We start from the raw sequence: 16,996 nt of genomic DNA on the forward strand, positions 1-16,996 counted from the left end.
AAAGTATCACTTTTCTTGGGTGACTGTACATTTTTATCAAACTCTGTGAAATTGTAAACCTAATGTCGAAATGGAGATATCCATTTGATAGAGGGGTCCAAGGTGAATATAAAAAATCTTTGTTTAAAACATTTTGTATTTCATGCAGAGTTTCGGAAGGAAAAGTCAGCGTTATGGATGTGACGAAATTCCGTTATGGATGTGACGCGTCTGAAATAGACATGGCATACGTTTAGAAAATCAGCAATTTAACCACCATAACCCTTTGAAAAACTCTCTAAATATCAGCTAAAACTATCAAAGTTCTTAAATAATATTTAGGATGGCTATTGTTTTGCTGTTTTGTGGATTTTAGCATACATTTCTGTGGCTTGTGGCAATAATATAGAATTGTACATGATCAAAGTTGATTTTAGCTTGGGTTTTACATTATCAGAAAGAAAGACTGACAGTGACATATTAGGTGATCAAAATATTTATGTATGTATTTATTTGTTTATTGCCTAGGTGATATCTCTGGGAGTGGTTTTGATGTATTACATGTTGCTTTATTTTTGCATGGTGAGGTTGACATTTACATGGAATTGCCCAGAGATGGGTCAAGTACCCAACTTCATTACTTAAGTCAAAGTACAGATCCCGCCGATCAAATGTGACTCCGAAACAAGTGAAAGTTGTCCAGTCAAATTTTTACTTAAGTTAAAGTACTGAAGTACTTGCTTTTAAAAATACTTAAGTATCAAAAGTACATTTTCTGTCAACGCATCGTTGTATTATTGCCACAACGCTTACAAAACCTAACGCCGTTACCAAAGACAGAAATGTGAATTCACAAAATGAACGCATGCTGTGCCGTCATGCTGGTTTAACGTTAAGCTAGCTAGTCAGTGAAGCTCCACCTGACATGCTAGCAAACTCTTTTCAAACTCAAAATCATATTGGGTAGCTAACGCTACTAGAAAAGAAAGATTTCTACATTGTTTATTTGGCAAGATTATGCTAAAAACATTTCTGAAAGGACTTCAGATAAGTTAGCGTTTACATGCTAACTAGGTGTCCAAGTTAACTAGCTATGTGTTATCGTTAGCCGTGGACAAGGCTACGGCAACTTGGCGGGCAAATCCGTAGAAAGTCATTTGACTAACCAGACTGCATAGCTACGTTTGCAACGTTATCGCTAGCTCTAAAAGCACAAACAACTTCATTGCAAGCTTTCTCTTGGAATAAAACGTTTATAGACCTCAATACGCTTCCGCAGGCTGGACGGCGAGTTTTTGTAGGCCGTGATGTGGTTTGTTTTCGGCAAACATTTAAAACGAAACGAATCTTTAATCCTTTCAGAAAACTGAAACATGGGTTCTAGGTATGGCAATGAATGCGTGCGTGCGTTCCCCAGAAGAACCGCCTCCTTCCATTCTGACATCAACGGATTGTGTTCAAATAACGCTGCTGAGAAATCACTGAACTTGATTTTATCCAGTCTGTGGACGTGACGTGACCCTAGTGATTACTGATCAGCTGTCTCAGTGTCACCTGCGGAAAAAGCATCACGTTTTAGAAAAGAAAAGAAAAAATCATCCACTTTGAAAGCTGCTTTATAGTAACGAGGAGCTTGACAGAAATATAATGGAGTGAAAAGTATATTTGTCTTTCAAGTGTAGTGAAGTTAAAGTCATAAGTTTCCAAAAAAAAATACTCAAGTAAAGTACATATACTCAAGAAGTGTACTTAAGTACAGTACTCATGTAAAGCCTAGGTCACAACCGGACGTACAATTTTTTTGGCCGTGCGATTTTTGGCATTTCCCAAATTGCTGCGTTTTTTTTGTGTACGTGGAGAAAGACGCACGTTGGCTGTAAGTTTGCCTTGCAAAAAACGTAAGTGCCCGTAGAGTTTGTTTGACATGACAAAGAACCTCTGCAGCTGGTCTACGGCTTGAAAATCAGCACGTCACACGCGCGCCTTCCGTGCGTTTCTTGCGTTTTTTGCACGTAGACTGGCCGTAGGAGCACGTACGGCCGGTTGTGACTGAGTCATAAACGTACTTCGTTACTGTCCACCTCTGCAAACGAATAACCGGTTTTGCTACCTGTCAGTCCTTTTTAGGTTTATTTACAAATACAATATTTAAAGTGCTGGGTGCTTTTGAAAACAGTGCCGTTGTAGTCTCTTTATGTCTAATATCATACGCTACGTTCACACTGCAAGGCTTAATGCTCAATTCCGATTTTTTTGTGAAATCCAATTTTTTTGTGAGGTCGTTCACATTCACAAATATATGCGACTTGTATGTGATCCTCAGTATGAACGAAAAGCGACCTAAAAGTGTTCCGCATGCGCATTACAGGATACGACAACGTCACATGCAGTGAGCATGGCCAGTGTTTACGGAAGTAAAACCGCCCGGTTGCGGTATGACCCATCCAATCTAGCTTGAATAGCTGTATCCCCCCAAATGGAAATCAGCTCCCTAACCTCTGCGTCCTTCCATTGAGAAGATTCAGAATCTTCACAGCCCGAAGCGTCCCTCGCATTGATGTCATATGTGCCATGTTGTTGTAACTTTTTTTGAGAGACCCGCCGCCTACTTCAGCGCAGAATAGTGACGTTTGTGGCTTGTTGATGACGTGTAAGTCGGATGAATGCGACCTGGCGGTTCAGACTGAAGTCGCATATGAAAAGAGCGGATAGGAATCGGAATTAGCACCACATATCCAAACGGCCTGGGTCGGATTTGAAAAAATCGGATCTGTGTCGTTCATATTGTCAATAAAAGATCGGATACAGGTCACATATGGGCGAAAAGATCGGATTTGAGTCACTTCAGCCTGCAGTGTGAACGTAGCCATAGTGTCCTGTAAATGTCTTATTTTTTGAATGTCTTATTTATAAACTGCATTTTATAAATTAATGGCCTTAAATGTCTCAAATTTGATTTTACAGTAGTGCTCGGATGTTTGTGAAGTTTTGTGAATTTTCTCTGGCTCTGCATAAATATGACCTAAAACATCGTCAGGTTTTCACACGAGTCCAACTACAAATAGACAAAGTGAACCCAATTCAACAAGTGAGATAAAAATATTATCACTTGGTCATTTATTTATTGAGGAAAATGATGTAATATTACATATGTTAATGGAAAAAGTATTTGAACCTCTCAGATTGGCATTAATTTAAAGATTTATTTTCCATAGTCTGGATTAATACACATAAGTAGGTCATGGTATAAAATGTCATTAGTTGCTGCTTTTTAGTGTAGTTAATTTCATGGCAAGCGCTTTGGAGCTTTCAAAGTGGTTAGCTAATGAATTTGTCCACACCTGAATGTCAGTAAAGTCTTGAAAGTTATTTGCGGCGATGCTGATGGAAACTGTACTACAGCCCGACTGTGCTTGTGTTCAGGTGGGGACTGTGCCACTCTACTGAAGCACATCGGTGCTCTGCCTGTGGATATGGCACGCATGTACTTCGCTGAAACCGTACTGGCACTGGAATACCTCCACAACTATGGCATTGTACACCGTGACCTCAAACCTGACAAGTGAGTGCAACACATATACACAGAGATTGGGACAAGGACACACAGAGCCATAAACACACAGCAAAATACAAGGACACAGAGACACAGGTAGAGACTGTCCCTGTGTCCAAAATTGCTCACTCGTACACTACTCCCTACTCACTATATAGGACTATATAGTGAGCTCATTGTTAAAATGAAAAAAACGCTTTCGGACACTACTCCGTCACACTGGTATTTACGTCATTACTGTCGCGCAGTTAAAATGTGCCAGATCAGTCGGCTGGTGGGTTTTAAAATAATAAATACATACATGTTATTTACCAGCTGGGAGGTCTGCATCGTGAAATACCGTGACTGAGGTCTTGAAAGTACTGAGTGAGGCCCTCTGGGCTGAGGCCAGTATTCAAGGCTGAGGTCACAGTATTTCACCATACGGACCGACCTTAAGCTGGTAAATAATTTTTTTCTTTACCAAATTCTAACAGAAAATGAGAGCACCCAAAAGGGAAAACCGAGCCGAGCCACCGTTTTGAATCCTCATTCACGGCTGTAATGCAAATTGCTTCCATGGCAAGAAAAAAAAACTACATTTTGCGGCCTATGTAGTTCCCTATTTATACAAAATTGAGTCATTCAGGATTCAGCCATGTTTTTGCTCGGCGTTAGCAACAGTTACAGGTTTTTAGCTTTCTCCTGAAATGTTTTCTTTTATTTCTTCTTCCTCAGGGTAGTAAAACTCGCTTTCGCTGTGAACACTGTCGTTATCGCTATCCATGCTGTAAAATTAATGCTATTCTCCTGAGAAATGCAAAAATAAATGTTTACAAAAATTGCTGCTATGTTTGTTGTTGTTGTGAACGAGCGAGTCGCCAGAGGTCCATAACTGGGGTCCGTATCGTAGGATACAGGCCCGCTCACCAGCCAATCAGAGCGCAGGATTTGATGGAAACCGGACCGCGAAAAAAATAAATGTATATTATTTACCAGCTGGGAGGTCTGTATCGTGAAATGCCGTGACCGAGGTCTTGAAAATACTGAGCGAGGCCTCTGGGCCGAGGTCAGTATTCAAGGCCGAGGTCACGGTATTTCACCATACGGACCGACCTTAAGCTGGTAAATAAGATATTTATTTTTTTCTTTACCAAATTCTAACAGAAAATGAGAGTGCCCAAAAGGGAAAACATATTTAGAACAAACCTGATTCAGATAACGCTGGATCCTTCTCTGGAAAGACGTGAGCGAGGACGGCTCATACACATCGCCATTTTTCTTTGTTGCGGACATGAAAAAGTTGCACCGCAACATGTTTAGTTCTTTGCCAGGTACGTCTTCCACCTTTCAACCTTCGTTTAGGTTTCGACAGAACTTCCCAAAGACATTGAGGTCGTCGGTCGTCTTTTTTGTTGTATTTTCTACCCTTTGCTCCTCAATAAACTGCTGGATTTGCTCGGCGTTAGCAACAGTTACAGGTTTTTAGCTTTCTCCCAAAACGTTTTCTTTTATTTCGTCTTCATCAGGGTAGTAAAACTCGCTTTCGCTGTGAACACTGTCGTTATCGCTATCCATGCTGTAAAATTAATGCTTTAATACTGAGAAATGCGAAAATAAAAGCTGACAAAAAATTGCTGCTATGTTTGTTGTGAACGAGCGAATCGACAAAGGTCCGTAACTGGAGTCCGGATCGTTGGATTCCGGACTGCTCGCGAGCCAATCAGAGCGCACGGTTTGATGGAAACCGGGCCGCAAAAAATAATAAATGCACGTATTTTTGTGATAAATCCATATTATACTGAGCGCATTTCCCACATTAATCAGTACAAAGTACCTGCATCTTTCAGCTTTTTTAAATTAAGGCTGAATACTTTTTTCTTTGCCGCTGCCTTGTATTAAATCAGATTTGAGACTTTTAATTTGATTTCTTTCAGCCCAACCGCAATGCATGATGGGATATATCGCTTTGGATAGTGACCATCGGTTGTACGTTACTTTTCGTGATGCATTATGGGATACTTTGAGTGCACTATATAGGGTGTAAATAATCCTCACTAAGGTTTCGGACAGCACTACAAAATGGTGTCCTGACTACCGTATATAGCGCCCTATATAATGAGTAGGGAGCGATTTCGGACACAGGGTGTGACTGACACACACAAAGAAACACAGAGACAAAATTTCCCTCCGTGGTTTATTGTAAGAATGCCTGAAGTTTAAGCGCACTTCATGTTATCACATGTCGGTCTTATTTTACAGCACCTGTGTAATATGTGTGACTTTTTTTTTTTTTTTTAAGTCTTCTAATCACTTCAATGGGACACATCAAACTGACAGACTTTGGCCTGTCGAAGATTGGCCTTATGAGTCTCACCACTAACCTGTATGAAGGCCACATTGAGAAAGACACACGCGAGTTCTTAGATAAACAGGTAAAGACATCATTTTATACGTCTGTCAGAGTTTGCATTACTTTTCTCTCACGCGGCCGTTCTCTAACCTGCTCTGCATCCTTTTTGACTACTAGGTATGTGGGACACCGGAGTATATCGCCCCGGAGGTGATCCTCAGACAGGGTTATGGGAAACCAGTGGACTGGTGGGCCATGGGAGTCATCCTGTATGAGTTTTTGGTGGGCTGCGCTCCTTTCTTCGGAGACACCCCCGAGGAACTGTTTGGGCAAGTCATCAGCGGTATGTAGATCGTTACACACTTCAAGTATTTTTTTTTTTTTTCAGAAGAGATGTGCATTTGAGTGAGAACAGCAGTAATGCTGTAGTGAATAATTAGTCAGATGTGACATTTACATTTTGTGTCATGTACAGTAATGTCAGTGCTTATGTACATGTAGAAAGTCATCTCATCTCATTATCTCTAGCCGCTTTATCCTGTTCTACAGGGTCGCAGGCAAGCTGGAGCCTATCCCAGCTGACTACGGGCGAAAGGCGGGGTACACCCTGGACAAGTCGCCAGGTCATCACAGGGCTGACACATAGACACAACCATTCACACTCACATTCACACCTACGGTCAATTTAGAGTCACCAGTTAACCTAACGTGCATGTCTTTGGACTGTGGGGGAAACCGGAGCACCTGGAGGAAACCCACACGGACACGGGGAGAACATGCAAACTCCGCACAGAAAGGCTCTCGCCGGCCACGGGGCTCGAACCCGGACCTTCTTGCTGTGGAGCGACAGCGCTAACCACTACACCACCGTGCCGCCCCATGTAGAAAGTGTGCAGGAGTATTGGATTTTATTTAGATCATGACAAAAAAAAAAGAAACCCTTTGCACTGGAGTATGTTTTACATGTTGCATTTGTAAGAATGGGGAAAATCAAACATAAATAGAAGAGGTATCGTTATGTAATTAGAGAGAGAGAGGGGACAGTGTGATGGTAGTGTTGGACCACAGGGCATAGAGGTGGTCCTGCAGGAACTGGGATGGGGATGGACTTGAAATGATGTCACACAAAGGAATAGGGAAGGGACAAAGACAAGGTCTGTGTGGACCTCTAAGGGCACTTGGAAAAGGTATTAGGGAGGATGGTTGTGGATAAGGGCAGAATATTGTTCATGATTGTTTCTACACCACACTGATCATACAGGAGTGTATCATTTGTTGTCTGTCTGCTTTTGGCTGCAGATGAGATCGTGTGGCCTGAGGGGGATGAAGCTCTACCTCCAGACGCTCAAGACCTCATCTCTAAACTGCTCCGACAAAACCCACTAGAGCGATTGGGAACAGGTCTGCACTCATATGTAACACATGCAAGGACCTAAGAGCTAGTGTGGTGGTGGTGTGGTGCTTTTTTTGTTTTTTTTATCCCCTGCTGGCCGAAAGGGGGATTATGTCGTAGCGATGTCCGTCCATCCCAGGAAGAGTGCACACCTTCTGAAATCAACTCATGTCACAGTTTTTGGAGGAATTTCACAAAACTTGGCAGGATTCTTTGTCATATGTCAATAATACACATATTGTAATTTTGTTAAATTGGGTCACATTTTACCAGTTACAGCCTTTGATTAACAAAATTATACTTGAACAATTTCATGAGTGTGTTTTCCTTCTGAAATCAACTCCTCTCACAATTTTTAGAGGAATTTCACGAAACTTGGCAAAAGGCATTGTTATACAGTGCCTTGAAAAAGTATTCATACCCCTTGAACTTTGTCACATTTTTCCTAGCCTGGCAAGCCAGACTAAATGTGAATATTTAGTCTGGCCTCGATCCGTAGACATTTCCGACGGAGGTGGGAGGAACAAACCGCTGTCTTTCGAACTGTCTCTGTGCGTATAGGCCAACGCTCTGACCAATCAGCGCAACAGTGACTGTGACGTAGTCAGAGCGACAGAAAGCAGTGGGGGAGGCCTTGAAATAAATAATTTTTCAAAATGCGTATTAATTAATAAACAGGTTCTAGATATTAAGAAGTTTGGAGATAATGACCACAAGTTTGGAGTCTGTACCACATACACTCATTTTTTTTCCAAGTGTTTTTCAAGGGTTTGCTTAAACTGTTTTTGAGAGTTTTTATTTAGTGGTGTTTGGTGAAATTATTTCCCTTAAATTTAAAATAACGGGAAAATAAGAAACAATCAAAAAGTAATGTTTCAAAGCTGTTTATTAATTCTTCGTACTGCACAAACTAGCCCCATCCTTTTGGCTACGAGCGGAGCCAGCTGGTAGATCAGACTTTTGCCATAGCCGGTCGGCAAAACAGCGAAAACGTCCTTCTTGAAAAGGAATGAGCGGAGAGCCTCTTCCTGCTCATGTTTCAACGAAAACTCCAAGTCTAATTCTTCTAAAACTGATTCCAAAGCGGAGTCAAACGCGCGCTGTTCACTAGCCGTAGCCATCTTTCCTGCTGCGCTTTCTCCAGCGTCGCGCAGCTTTGTCGGCACTCCTGCAAAAGCCCCGCCCAAAGAATCCAAACAAAAAACTTGCGTTGTGATTGGCGGGCGCGATTTGATGCCCGGGGTGTTTTTGTTTATATGGTGCGAGGCTAGACCCATTCGCTAGGCAAAAATATTTTTGGCCGCTAGGCGGGTGGGTCTAGTTTACTAGGCTACATTTTTCCACCTTACAACCACGAACTTAAAAGTTTTTAATTGAGATTTTATGTGATAGACGAACACAGAGTAGCACATAATTGTGAAGTGAAATGAAAATGATAAATGGTCTTCAAAATTTTAAACAAATAAAAATCTGAAAAATGTGGTGTGCATTAGTATTCAGCCCCCTGTACTCTGATACCTCTAAATACAATCCAGTGCAATCAACTGCCTTCAGAAGTCATTTAATTAGTTAATAGTGTCCCACTGTGTGTAATTTACTCTCAGCATAAATACACTTGTTCTGTGAAGGCCTCAGTGGTTTGTTAGAGAACACTGAAGAACAAACAGCATCATGAAGACCAAAGAACTCACCAGACAGGTCAGGGATAAAGTTCTGGAGAAGTTTAAAGCAGGGTTAGGTTATAAAAAAAAAATCCCAAGCTCTGAACATCTCAAGAAGCACTGTTCAATCCATCATTCAAAAATGGAAAAAGTATGGCACAACTGCAAACCTACCAAGACATGGCCAGCCACCTAAACTGACAGAGCGAGCAAGGAGAGCACTGGTCAGAGAAGCAGCCAAGAGGCCCATGATCACTCTGGAGGAACTGCAGAAATCCACAGCTCAGGTGGGAGAATCTGTGCACAGGACAACTATAAGTCGTACACTCCACAAATCTGGCCTTTTTGGAAGAGTGGCAAGAAGAAAGCCATTGCTGAAAGACAGGCATAAGAAGTCCCGTTTGCAGTTTGCCAGAAGCCATGTAGGGGACACAGCAGACATGTGGAAGAAGGTGCTTTGGTCAGATGAGACCAAAGTTGAACTTTTTGGCCTAAATGCAAAGCGCTATGTGTGGCAGAAAACTAACACTGCTCATCACCCTGCACACACCATCCCCACTGTGAAACATGGTGGTGGCAGCATCATGCTATGGGGATGCTTTTCTTCAGCAGGGACAGGGAAGCTGGTCAGCGTTGATGGGAAGATGGATGGAGCTAAATACAGGGCAATCCTGGAAGAAAACCTGTTGGAGGCTGCAAAAGACTTGAGACTGGGAAGGAGATTCACCTTCCAGCAAGACAATGACCCTAAACATACAGCCAGAGCTACAATGGAATGGTTTAGATCAAAGAATATTCATGTGTTAGAATGGCCCAGTCAAAGTCCAGACCTAAATCCCATTGAGCATCTGTGGCAAGACTTGAAAATTGCTGTTCACAGACGCTCTCCATCCAATCTGGCTGAGCTTGAGCTATTTTGCAAAGAAGAATGGGCAAAAATTTCAGTGTCTAGATCAGGGCTTTGAACCGGTTCAAGAAACGAAAACGAAAACCGGGAACTTTTTCTATTTCACATGGAACAGAAACGAAACCAGAAACTTTATTTTTTATGTTCCGGAACAGAAACGCTTATTAAAAATAATGGTAACCGGTTAATACCGGTTTTTATTTCGTTCCTCAAAGTTTCTGTAGCCTACAAATAAAAAAGTCATTCTTCTCCTGCGCAAGTTTCTATGACCCGTTGGGGTTCACTTCCTGTGTGACGTTCGCTGACTGAATGGAGAGAGCGGGAGGGTGGACTACTATCACGTCTCCACATCTTAAATAAGAGGTAAATATTGCAGTCTATCGTTATTCAAAAACGTCAGTTTCAAACACGATATCAATATATTTGTCCACGTTAATGAGAGGCTCGCGAACATTAAATGACGTTAACCTCTGTTAGCCTATCAATGCATAGGGCCTGACTAGCCTTTGGTAACACACTAAACGAATTGTCTTTCATTTTTGGCACTTTTTCTGTTTGTGTAGATGGGAAGACGTACTGAGAATCCAAATTGCCAACATTTGAAATAATAATTGTTTTGAATTATTTCTTGTCTTATTTAATGAAGGTTGTAATAGAATTAGCCTACATTTGGCTTAAGCTGGATGAGACAGAGACAAAATTTTATAGCCATTTGTTAAACAGCTGACAGGGAACGTAATTAACCGTTCCGGGAACAAAATTTTTTTGTTCTAACCGGTTCGGGAACGTCTATTTAATGGTGGAACCCAAAACCGGAAACGTTAAAATTCCGTTTCTGTTCGGAACGAACCAATAGGAAAAAAATTCTGGTTCAAAGCCCTGGTCTAGATGTGCAAAGCTGGTAGAGACATACCACAAAAGACTTGCAGCTGTAATTGCAGCAAAAGGTGGCTCTACAAAGTATTGACGCAGGGGGGCTGAATACTAATGCACACCACATTTTTCAGATTTTTATTTGTTTAAAATTTTGAAGACCATTTATCATTTTCATTTCACTTCACAATTATGTGCTACTCTGTGTTGGTCTATCACATAAAATCTCAATAAAAAACTTTTAATTTCGTGGTTGTAAGGTGGAAAAATGTGAAAAAGTTCAAGGGGTATGAATACTTTTTCAAGGCACTGTATGTCGGTAGTACGCATATGATTATTTTGTTCAATTCGGTCGCATTTTACCAGAGTTTTGGCCCTTGATTAATAACTTTATACTTTGGCAATTTCATGAAGGTATGCTTACCTTCTGACATCAACTCCTCTCACAATTTTTGGAGGAATTTCTCGAAGCTTAGCAAAAGGTCTTATTTGATAGTACTATGCACATTGCGATTTAATTTCATTTGTGAAAATTTTACCAGAGTTATGCCCTTGGTTATTAACAAACTTGTATTTTGGCAATTTCATCAACGTATGCTTGCTTTCTGAAATCAACTTCCCTCACAACTTTTATCCCCCGCTGGCTGGAATTCCTGAAGGGGGATTATGTCATGACAATGTCCGTCTGTCCGTCCATCCTGGGAAGGGTACTTGGCTTCTGAAATCAACTCCTCTAACAATTTTTGGAGGAATTTCTCGAAGCTTGGCAAAAGGCTTTGTTATATGACGGTAATACGCATATTGCGATTTAATTTCATTTGTGAAAATTTTACCAGAGTTTTGACCCTTGATTAAATAACTTTGAGAATTCCATGAGGGTGTACGTTCTTCTGAAATCAACTCCTCTTACAATTTGTGGAGGAATTTCACCAAACTTGGCAAAAGGCTTTGTTATATGACCGTAATACGCAGATTTAAATTTCGTTTAATTTGGGCAAATTTTTACCAGAGTTATGCCCTTGATTATTAACAAACTTGTACTTTGGCAATTTCATCAACATGTGTGCTCGCTTTCTGAAATCAACTTCCCTCACAATTTTTATCCCCCGCTGGCTGAAATGCCTAATGAAGGGGGATTATGTCGTGGCGATGTCCATCCTGGGAAGGGTACTCGCCTTCTGAAATCAACTCCTCTGTCAGTTTTTGGAGGAATTTCACGAAACTTGACAGGATTCTTTGTTATATGTCGGTAATACGCATATTGCAATTTCGTTAAATTGGGTCACACTGTACCAGAGTTATGGCAGAGTTGCCAATGTGGGATATTGTGCTCTCGGAGCACTCTTGTCTTAAATTGAAATCAAACTTGTGTACCCGTCACGTGTCATGTTTTGATAGTCAGATATTTGACTTTGACTGTCTGGCTCTTTTTGATGCCTTTTTTTTTTTAACTGTGTTTTCTCTCTCACTCTTTGTTTAGGAAGTGCGTTTGAGGTGAAGCAGCATAGGTTCTTCATTGATCTGGACTGGAACAGTCTCCTGAGGCAGAAAGCAGAGTTTATCCCTCAGCTTGAGTCTGAAGAGGATACCAGCTACTTTGACAGTAAGTCTTCAAATAAGCCACTTTTTTTTTTTTACCCCCCTCATCTGGAATGAAGTCCAAAAAAAAAAAAAAAGTATGCACTACTTTTATCTGTCAGTCTCACACCTGCATAGCCCGAGTCTCTTTTTGATACATTTCTCCTTTTTTCCTTAGCTCGCTCAGACAGGTATCACCATGTGGACTCTGAGGAAGAGGAGGATACAAATGATGATGAGCATGTGGAGATCCGTCAGTTCTCCTCCTGTTCGCCACGATTTAACAAGGTACAGAATGCACATCTAATGCCAGCTAATCACATAAACCATTAAGGATACAAAGGTTTAATCTGGTGCTGATTTCATCCAGCCTTTATGATCTGATCCACATGCACTGTATTGACCCAGTGCATTCTTAAGAACACACCTGTCTGTCATATTGCATCTGTACATGTTCAGTGAGACCTGATGTGTACGCTGTGTGTTTTTCCTGATCAGGTGTACAGCAGTATGGAGCGTCTCTCCCTGCATGAGGAGAAGCGCACTCCTCCCCCCACCAAGCGCAGTCTCAGTGAGGAGGGTGCCGAGAGACTCGACAGTCTCAGCAGCCTCAAGTCACGAGACCGCAGCTGGATGGTGGGCTCACCTGAAATGTACGTGCTCTGCTTTATCTTACTGTTTTCATAGTTACTGGGATTAGAAAACTAATAAATGTTGTATCTGTGGGGTCTTTAATACATGAAAAAGCAGTGTGAAATGAATGTCATTTTCGAATGGCATTAAAAATCTTGAGCAGTATGTTTTCAGTATAGCAGTTTAACTCATGTTGTAACGCAAAATCACAAAAAGGAACACTGTGATTATGTGATTATCTTTCTGCCCTACGAGCAAAAATCGTTCAGTTATTAGTTCATACTAGGGATGGTGAAAACTAAAAAAAAATCTTGACCGACCACCGAGCCTCATTAGCCGGTTAAAGTCGGTTAACTATTATTCTAGAATCGGAATTATTAGAATTTATTCTAAATCTAACCGCGAGCATCCGCACATTCAGTCCCAGTCGCTGCCCTCCACTCACATTACCTTTTCTACAGCGCCAAACATTTAGTCAAACGTGGCACTGATGTCGAGGGGTTTGTATTGGAGCAGAGGACAAATGGCTCCAGCTTAGAGACAGTTTCAGTTGGCCATGATGGCGTTGAAAATAAAGTCAAGTGCTAGAAGAAGTACATAACATGCAGTGATGGGAATAACGGCGTTAAAATAAAGGCTGTTATAACGCCGGGTAATCTAATTAATTAGCTACAATCGTTATAACGCCGTTACCAATATCAACACGCCATTACTGCATGGTATTGAAGTTGCTCTGAAGCCGTCACCGACTTGGCTCACAGACATAAAAGCTGCGTTTGTCACTCCCCCTCCAGACACCGCTGTCATTTCATTCTCTCCCCTCCAAAAGTCGGCATCTGCGCCTTTAGTTTGTGTGGAGAGATATGATCTGCAGTAACATGCATTGTTGGCTACAGACCGAAACATACTTTCAGAATGCACTGGCCAAGGCAGGACTAAACTCGATGTGCCTTCTAATAATAATTAAAAAAAAAACAGAATAGTAATTTGTAAGCTAAAAAGCCTGTGTCTATACTTTTCTTTCGCCGAGTGGCAGCTGTCTTCAACTGGGGCGGGAGGGCGGGACATGACTGAATGGGTGTTTCTGATTTGTCAGCTGTCGTCCTTACATCGCATGGCATGCCCCAAGCGTTTACAACACAGAATTCCAGGTTTTCCGCTCCAAAATCGGCAGCTTCAAAACGATTGATTTTTTTTTTTTTAACCGACAACCAAAAAAAAATTAACCGGTTGACGTTGATTCAGTCAACCATCGGTCAAACGGTCATCGGTTAACATCCCTAGTTCATACACGTGTTGTCAAGCATCATGGCAATGGTTTTCAACTGCTTGTTATACCCCCGCTCCAAAGGAAGGAGGGTATACTGGTTTACCTCTGTCCATATCTCCGTCTGTCTGAAACACCCTTTTTCTCAGCAACCACAAATCATAGCCACTTGGTACCAAACTTCAGCTTGGGGTTCTATGCCATGTACACCGTTTTCAGGACTGTTGCACATCAACTTCCTGTTTACCGACCGAATGTATTTACAAAACATAGCGTGGATTTACAAAATTTTTGTAAGACTTTTCTCAGCAACTACAAATCACAACTGCTTGATGTTTGGTACCAAGCTTCAGCTTGGGGTTCTATACCGTGTATACCATTTTCAGGTCTGTCACACATCAACTTCCTGTTTACCGACCGAATGTATTTACAAAACGTATAGGGTGGATTTACAAAATTTTCGAAACGCTTTTCTCAGCAACTACAAATCATAACTGCTCAATATTTGGTACCGAGCTTCAGCTTGGGGTTCTGTACCGTGTATACTGTTTTCAGGTCTGTTGCACATCGACTTCCTGTTTACCGACCGAATGTATTTACGAAACGTATAGGGTGGATTTACAAAATTTTTGTAACACTTTTTTTTTTTTTCTCAGCAACTACAAATCACAACTGCTTGATATTTGGTACCGAGCTTCAGCTTGGGGTTCTATACCGTGTTTACTGTTTTCAGGGCTGTCACACATCAACTTCCTGTTTACCGACTGAATGTATTTACGAAACACACAGCATGGATTTACAAAATTTTTTCATAAGTTTTTTTTTTTTTTTTTGGACTAGCAGATTAATATGGACAATTTTTCTCCTGGATATGGTGGTATTTAATTGTGCAAATGACTATTTCTGTCATTGGAACCAGTGGATTCAGATAAATATTTTATTCCCCTGTGTTTAAATGACAAGTTAATCAACAATCATCTAAATGACAAGTTAATCAACAAATGGTTGAAAAGAGAGATTTGTGAATGGTTTGTACTCATATGCAAGTATTCAGACAATGAGACACAACAAATATTCTTCCCAGGGCCTTATAGCATCATAGTATAAATATGACGCTATACTGTCTGAATATAATGCCATCTGTGTTAATTTTATAGTAGCTTATGCAGTGAATTTGACGCTATTTCAAGAAGCAAAATGCTATTTCAAAATGGCAGTTTACCAGGATGCTATTTGAAATCCCTGGGGAGAACAGTGCTCTTTACTATTTGTTTCAGGGTTAATTATTTGTTGAAGTTAACACTTATGTGTCCTATTCCTTCAATTGCTTGCATTCTGATATGAGCGGGGGGGGGATACGTAAGTGAGCAGTAGCTCACAGTTAATCTTGTTTTTACCTGAAAGTAGGTGTACAATTAAAAAGAAAAAAAATACAGACTACAATCTGTAAACCCAGAGATATGAAGTGACTGGAAGATAAATATTCAGGAGTGCTTGGGGAGGATTGATGGAAAGAATACAGAAAAGTGCCATGCGCGGTGCAGATTGCAGCATTCCCCTGGGTTCTGAAAAATATTCTTCACTTTTTTTCCTTGAAAAATCAAGTCAAAGAAGTATTCTTGACTTTTTCTTATTTTTTCCTTCACTTGGTCTGTGGGTTTTTTTCTTAGTTACCAACATATCAAAGTGGACTTAATGTAGGTTTATACCAACCAAACTGCCACAATTAAAATATTTGTACAGGCCTCTCCATTACGTATAAAATTTGGCCTCCACTCCAGCCTCTAATGCCACTTTTCCACTACAAACGCGGCTGAGCCGTGCCGTGCTGAGTTGGACTGAGTCGAGCTGAGCGGGGCTGTTGGAGTTGCATTTCGACTACAACCGCGCTGAACTGTGCTGGCTGGAAGTGGGTGGACACATTGGGTGGAGTTAGCGAAAGTGGGTGGACGTCACGTGATGTCGTTAAGCAGCGCAAACAGTGACATCAGTGATCTTTTAAGTGGTAGTCTCACGACCCGAATAGTAAACAATAAACATGGAGGACATGGAGTCGTTAGTGTTGCTGGTCTTGGTGCTGTGGCTTGTTGTCACCGACAACGCCAACAGATACTGGCAAGAGCGTATAGATGAGGCGAGGCACATAAGGCTTCAGAAATTCTCGTAATTCGTAATTATTCTTCTTCCAGGTTTGCGGTGTTTACAGATCTCGGCGTGTGTGGGCATGTGAGGACACTCCTCCTCACCAATCAGTGCACAGGGGAGTGTCTGCTCACGCCCCCAGCCTCACTCGGCTCGGTTTGGCTCGCTTCAGCCCCACTCCAAAACGGTGCGAGTTTTAGGGGCTAAGCAGGGCTGAAGAGAGCCGAGTCGTGCTGTTTTTTGGTAGTCGAAACGCGAGCCGTGTCGGGCTGAAGTGAGCTGAAAAAGGGTAGTGGAAAAGGGCCATAATAAGAAAGACTTGATTTTGGGCGCCCTGTGCACCATCAAGCTAAAATAAACCTCTTTTGTTTGAGCTTACTGAAGGTTATTTTAGCATGGAATTATTCAAAAGCAATATTAGGACTCCCTTTAGCCTTTACCTCAACACAAAACCTGATTTACAATTGAACAGAGTCTAGAAGAATCTTGGAACAACCAACAGTGAAGGAATCTGAATTTCCCGTCGATTTACGAACTGGACACAGAATGACACTGCGTTTATCATACGTTCGCCATGGGAACTCAGCACGGCACGCCACCTGAAACATAGCTCCCTTCAGTCGCTTGTCGGGCTGATGGCACTTTCACTTTGGTGTTTTTTTTTTTTACCAACCCCTG

The 16,996-nt window shown here is 41.5% G+C and overlaps 1 protein-coding gene across 13 annotated transcripts in view; it reads left to right on the forward strand.

Annotated features, from left to right (window-relative positions):
• Positions 1 to 16,996, forward strand: part of mast2 (microtubule associated serine/threonine kinase 2) — a 391,407-nt gene that overhangs the window by 359,366 nt on the left and 15,045 nt on the right. For all 13 annotated transcript variants that reach the window (XM_060919978.1, XM_060919988.1, XM_060919981.1 and 10 more), the window contains 7 exons: positions 3,403 to 3,541; positions 5,814 to 5,946; positions 6,042 to 6,207; positions 7,164 to 7,265; positions 12,179 to 12,301; positions 12,455 to 12,564; positions 12,775 to 12,929. In XM_060919978.1, coding sequence (XP_060775961.1) covers positions 3,403 to 3,541; positions 5,814 to 5,946; positions 6,042 to 6,207; positions 7,164 to 7,265; positions 12,179 to 12,301; positions 12,455 to 12,564; positions 12,775 to 12,929 — 928 coding nt within the window. The remainder of the gene's footprint in view (positions 1 to 3,402; positions 3,542 to 5,813; positions 5,947 to 6,041; positions 6,208 to 7,163; positions 7,266 to 12,178; positions 12,302 to 12,454; positions 12,565 to 12,774; positions 12,930 to 16,996) is intronic.

This window comes from Neoarius graeffei, chromosome 4 (genome assembly GCF_027579695.1).
Source record: "Neoarius graeffei isolate fNeoGra1 chromosome 4, fNeoGra1.pri, whole genome shotgun sequence".
NCBI lineage: Eukaryota > Metazoa > Chordata > Actinopteri > Siluriformes > Ariidae > Neoarius > Neoarius graeffei.